We start from the raw sequence: 5652 nt of genomic DNA, 5'->3' as shown, positions 1-5652 counted from the left end.
GGGGAGGGGTGTGGAGCTCCTTATTAACAATGTGCGTCCATTTGGGCTTTCTAATTTGAGATTTTTTTTTCTCTTCAATCTGTCTTTAATCTGTAGCACATTTCTCCTGTACTTGAGTGTACTATTCCTAAGTAGATCTAACTCTTGCTTCTTATAGGCATATAATGAGGAGGTGAAGTCTGCTTTAAACTTTCCATACAGTGTCACTTCACTAATGCACACTGACTGAGAAACTCATTGCAAAATAATGCATTTTGCTAATTAATGAGAAAGCTAACAATAAAGTAGGGAAAATGCGTCAGAAACGTATTTTGTTTATTTGCCTAGAATAGCTTTAGAGTACTGTACCGATCTGTTACTCAGCAACAATAGCTTCTCAGTAGTTTGATTCGTCAAAACAGTAGGAAGCAGTTCCTGTCCTCAAAACCATAGCAAAAAGTTTTCCTAGAAACTTGAAATACTTTTAAAAGAGAGTGTCGATTCTTCCGAGACACGTGGGGAGGTTGTGGAAAACCTTTTTATTTTTTTCTTCTTACGATTGTGCTCTACCGTACCTTGTTCAGCTTCTCTGAAGCGTGAGGAGACGACAGTGTACATGCAGGGATCAGTTTATGATGCCTGCACTAAGGTGGGCAGGAGGTGAAGCGCGTTGTCTCCAGAGCTGTTAAGAGCACTTGTTGCAAAGAGGAACCAGCGGGTTGCACGGGGAGCAGCCGTGGAGAGACTGAGTACTTGCTGAGCACAACAGAAAGGGAGAACCTGTGGCGATCCCTTGCTAAAAGGACTCTGCAAATGTAGGGCTCGCTCTTGCTTTCCTTACCCAGAGCCAACAATAGATCATGTAAGTCGTGTTTAGGACAGGGAAATTCTTCCAGCAGGCTGAATAAGGTTTTCTTTCTAATGCAATGTACATAAATCTGAAGAAAAGGAATGTTGGTCGCAGGGTCATGTATACATGAAATTGGTCATTTTTAATCCTTGGCTTTTGCTTTTCTTTCACTACGTGCAAACAAAGGAGATGCTTACTAATCCTGCTTCCTCCTCAAAATTTCCAACGACCTGTACCTTTTCTAAAGAATGCAGTTCAGATGAAGAACAGCATTCATTAGGATGAACGAACACCTTCATGTACGATATTCCTTCACAGTAAGAGGGCCTGTCTCAGTGCTTACTTGAATCTGCTTTTATTGAAGAGTTCCCTCTCCGAGGATGTGGCAGGGATTGCACTGAAATACAGGCTCACCTTAAAGCCTTTCTTCCTGCCCTGCAGTTGCACTTTTTTTAAAAGTACATGTTACTAATATGCTGTGTAAAATGGGTCGTAGTGGTGATTCACTACCAATACTCTCCTAATCCATAACAAAAGCTCCAAATGTTTTGTGGTTTGGGTTTTTTTTTTCCTATCCAAGTGCAAATTAGGGAGGTGCTGCCATATTCTGGTATGGTCAGCAGTGTTTTGATACGGTTCCCCACCTATCAAACACGAAACTGAAAATAATTGGATTATGTTACATTACTTTTACTGAGAAGATGCAGAAGTACAATATTCTGAATTAAGTACAACATTATTGTAGTGGAGGAAGCCAGAAACTCGATTAGCTTCAATACATGAAGCATTTAAAATGCTGGGAATTTTTCTTTATTTAGTGCTGCAGAGATCAGTTCATCCACCAAATAACATTTCTACCTGCTCTTTACATTCAGCATCTGTCTCACTGTTGGTGTGTTTCGTAGAAAGCTGTTTGATCACAGGACTGGTTATCTGTACAGCTCTGTCTTCAGGATTGTTTATTAAAATACTACCTCTGAATTGAACAGGAATTTATAGAGGGGGAAGATGACTGTGCTTCCTAAGACAGCTTTTCCCATTTTGCTTATGTAATTTTTACTGTAATATTGGTGGGAAAAAATGGGGTTATACAGAGGTATGGGTGTAGGATACGACTTGTTCTGTTGGAGATTTTTTTTTTCCCTGTATTTTCTGTCTAAAACTTATACCTCGATTAAAATGAGAACATTCCCATTGTTTTTAGTAAGACCAAAATTGTTAAATTCATTATCAAATTGTTAGCTGATACTACCTGCTTGGTATTATCTTCCAAGAGTTAGGCAATTCTGCCTTTCTTAAGGGAGAAGGAAAAGCCCTCTCTTGAGTTTATGATCAAAAGACCTCCATAAGACTAGACTATGGATAATGTGGAAAGAGGGAATGAGCCAGAACAGTCAGAAGTTAACCTGCAGAATGCTAGATGTCCTCTTAATGGTATCAGGCACGAATTTAAAAGGAAGCATTTTAAGGGTGTTGTATGTCTTGATGTTTACATAACCCATTTCTGCTATAAGGAAAGCTGTGCATTAGTGAACATCTGCTCTTTAATTATGCTTACAAAACCAGAGGATGCCATGCAAGGACCAAAGCAAAACATTTCGTTCCAAGTTAAATATCTACTTTCACAAGAATTTAATGTTGAGGGTCAATGATGTGCTACTACTGCTGAATTTCCATATGCCAGAGCTCTCTGCATTAGTCCAGAAAGTCCGTTCTTTTCTTTGAAACAATTAGCCTTCACTTCATTACTGCTGAGAGGATTATTTTTGAGGTCTTAGTTAAATGCAAATCTTCTGTTATAACAACAATGGATGGCTTGAGGCACATGGCAGGAGTGTGTGTCATTCAGTTTTCAGTATCCCAAAGGTACGGGTACTGCTGAAGTTCAGTGGGGCTTCCCTTTTCCTTTATTGCAAAAGTGTAAAACAGTTCCAAATATATGTTCCAAAATAAAAACTACTGCCAGGAAAGAAAGCTCAAACCATGTATAATTCTCACACTCTTACTCTCAAAAGTAAAGCAGCAGCTTTTATTTAAAATTAAGGATACTAAGGATATCCAGCGTAACTGGGAACTGCTTTTTCAGCTTTTGACCTGGCAGAGCATGAAAAGCAGCTGGGTTCTGAACGGCTGAGATCTCCATGTGCTGGCCTCTGCAGTAGGTAGAAATGTACTTTGGCCATATAAAGCCATTTTACTCGACTCAAAACAGTTGTAGCATGACAGATGATCAAAAATAGCCCCACTGCAGCTTATGCTGTCAGTCATCATGTGTGAAATGGCATGGCGGTGAGGAGCCTGCACAGGGGTTGTGTTTATTGTAGGGTGAGATGTGGCAAACAGATCGCATTTCATAACTTCACCACCTGTTAGCTTCTTGGCTTAAATCAAACAAGTCACAAGAGTTGAAGTGGGAGCACATGTATCCTTCTGTCTTGTTCAAGGAGATGACCGAGTGTCCTGGTGTCTTCAGAAAGCCGTAGTGACACCAGTCCAAGTCAAGACAAGCAGCTAGATAAGCCTGCTTAGTGTCTCTTCTGTTAGAGCTCCTCTCGCTCATAAATGCTCGAGGTAAAGATTCCTTTGATGTGGGGGTACATGGGCTCTGTTACAATGCCGGAGAGGCTCTCGGTGACTTCAAATTTGGTTTTGTACTTCTTTCCTTAATACTTCAAAAACGTGATGTTGTATTTATTAGGATTGTACTCGATCGGTGAGCACTCCAAAATGCTTGTTTATGCTCATCCATTTTGCATGGAGAGCTCGGGTAATGATGTGTATTTAAATGCCCAGAGCCAGCTTAGGTATGCTTCAAATGCACTTCTGGCTAATCACTTCATAAATTAGGTGAGTGTTAAAAACCCAACTTACGGTTTTGGTTTATGTTTTCTTTCCCTTCCCAACCCCTATTTGTCCCTCTTTCCCCCCCCCCCATTTCTCCCTTCACACAGTAGGAAATGAATTTCATTGACTTGTTGGGTTTTTATGATTGTGGTGTTCATGTCTTAAACACGGCAACTGAACATTTCTTTCTGTTAATGTTCCTATTCAATCAACTGAGCTCTTTTTTTCTTAAAAACTAGGCTGTTCTAAAGCCTGACTATCATTTATTTTAAACTATGTTTTGCTATGAATCTAGTTGACAGTGTCCCTTCTGATTGAAATATTTCCTTGTTGACCACTTAAGTAAATCTTGAAGTTATTTTTAAAAGTGAAACAAACAAAAAAAACACCTTTTCCATTAAATCTTGAATTTGGAGAAAAGAGGACAGTTTTTACTGCTGCAATTTGCATCTGTGCTTACAGCGCGCTAATAGGTTGGTGCAGTCTGCAGAGTTGTCTGTAAAGTTCAGTATGAAGTAGTAGTAAATCTGCATGAGCAGTTTTTCATGGATTTATAAAGATTCACTGACTGGAAAGGAGCTGCATATATGAAGGACTTCCCTGTGGAAATCCAGATGCAAGACAGGGTTATGAATGTAAAATGACAATTATATTGAGTATACTATTTTTTAAAATCGTATTACATGATAAAATACAACTGTGAGATGAACTTGTATGTACACTTGTGTGCTAAGACAATGACATGACCAGTTTTCAAAACTGAAGGGCTAGGTAAAGAAGCCAAGGAAGCAAGTTTTGTGACTTGGAGGATATGGGAAAGTGTGTACTGATCAGTTTGGAATGGTTATTTCTTAAGCTGTAAATTTGGTTTTTTGCTTTTGTTAAGCACTTGATCTATTTAGACTTAATCCTATGCCCACCTCCCAAAAAACTCTATGCTGTATGTCTTGCATAGAAATAAACAAGCTGGCACAAAACAGGACATCAGTGGCCTGATAATCAAACAGGTTTGACCCTTGTGTCCTTACAAACTTTTATAGAAGTGTGATGCACATGTACTTAGGAGTCACTGTTATGGATTTTAATAGCATCTTATGTAGCTTCCCCTCAATGGCCTCTTGTGACGGAGTGAGCTGCACTATCATTCGTTTGGAAAGTGTGATTCTTGCTGTGTTTACCACACTTGTGAACTTTATTTAAACTCCTTTGTCGCCTGTGTTGGTTTTTTTCTTATTTTTAATAAGGGTGACTGAGGTTGCAGAGAAATTAATGTGTGCTGAGTCTGCATAGCAACTGAAGTAGGATTGCCACATTTTTTTCCCCCTCGCCTCCCCCAGAAGACTTTACATAAATTCAGGGCTCAACCATTTCGTTGCCTTATTGGCTATTGTCAAACTCGTTACAGTGATGCTGTCAAACTGCTCAGTTACTAATAATAAAAGTATTGCAGGAAATAATTTTACTAAGAGTCGAGTAGTTAAGTGAGAAGCAGGGTAATAAAAATGACTTACAGGTGATTCAAAAAACAAATGCCGCAATTTTCCAGATGGAATAATCAAGCTTACTCCTTTAGAGTTGTCTCAAGACTGACATTAGTAATCCTGGTCCTTCTAAAGATTTTAATGGCATTAAACATAATATCCTCAAGCGACATGAAACACTCCGATTGAACTTGGCTATAGTGCTGTGCTTTGGAGCGATGCATCTGTTCGGGCCAGTGAACTGACAATTGGTCCACTGAGCCTAGTTATTGTGGCAACCCTATGCACATAACAACAACTAAATTGAGTTTGTTTTAGTTCGAGGTATGGATGTGACGCTTAGGCGCTGACTCGCGTACCAACTCTAACTCCCTCTCCCATCTTTCAACAGGATACCTGCTCACTATGTCTATCCACAGGCTTTTGTGCAGCCCGGAGTGGTAATTCCCCACGTTCAGCCCGCGGCGGCTGCTGCTTCCACTACGCCCTACATTGATT

The 5652-nt window shown here is 39.8% G+C and overlaps 1 protein-coding gene across 1 annotated transcript in view; it reads left to right on the top strand.

Annotated features, from left to right (window-relative positions):
• The window catches only part of RBM24 (RNA binding motif protein 24), a gene marked incomplete at its 3' end in the record, with an annotated part of 7762 nt that extends 2114 nt beyond the window's left edge, over window positions 1–5648 (top strand). Inside the window, exon 3 of the mRNA XM_009704141.1 lies at window positions 5546–5648. Within this exon, the coding sequence (XP_009702443.1) occupies window positions 5546–5648 (103 nt within the window). The remainder of the gene's footprint in view (window positions 1–5545) is intronic.
• Window positions 5649–5652: the final 4 nt, after the last annotated feature.

Source organism: Cariama cristata, unplaced genomic scaffold (assembly GCF_000690535.1).
Source record: "Cariama cristata isolate BGI_N322 unplaced genomic scaffold, ASM69053v1 scaffold42867, whole genome shotgun sequence".
In the NCBI taxonomy this organism is placed as follows: Eukaryota; Metazoa; Chordata; class Aves; order Cariamiformes; family Cariamidae; genus Cariama; species Cariama cristata.
This window is presented reverse-complemented; position numbering and strand designations above follow the sequence as displayed.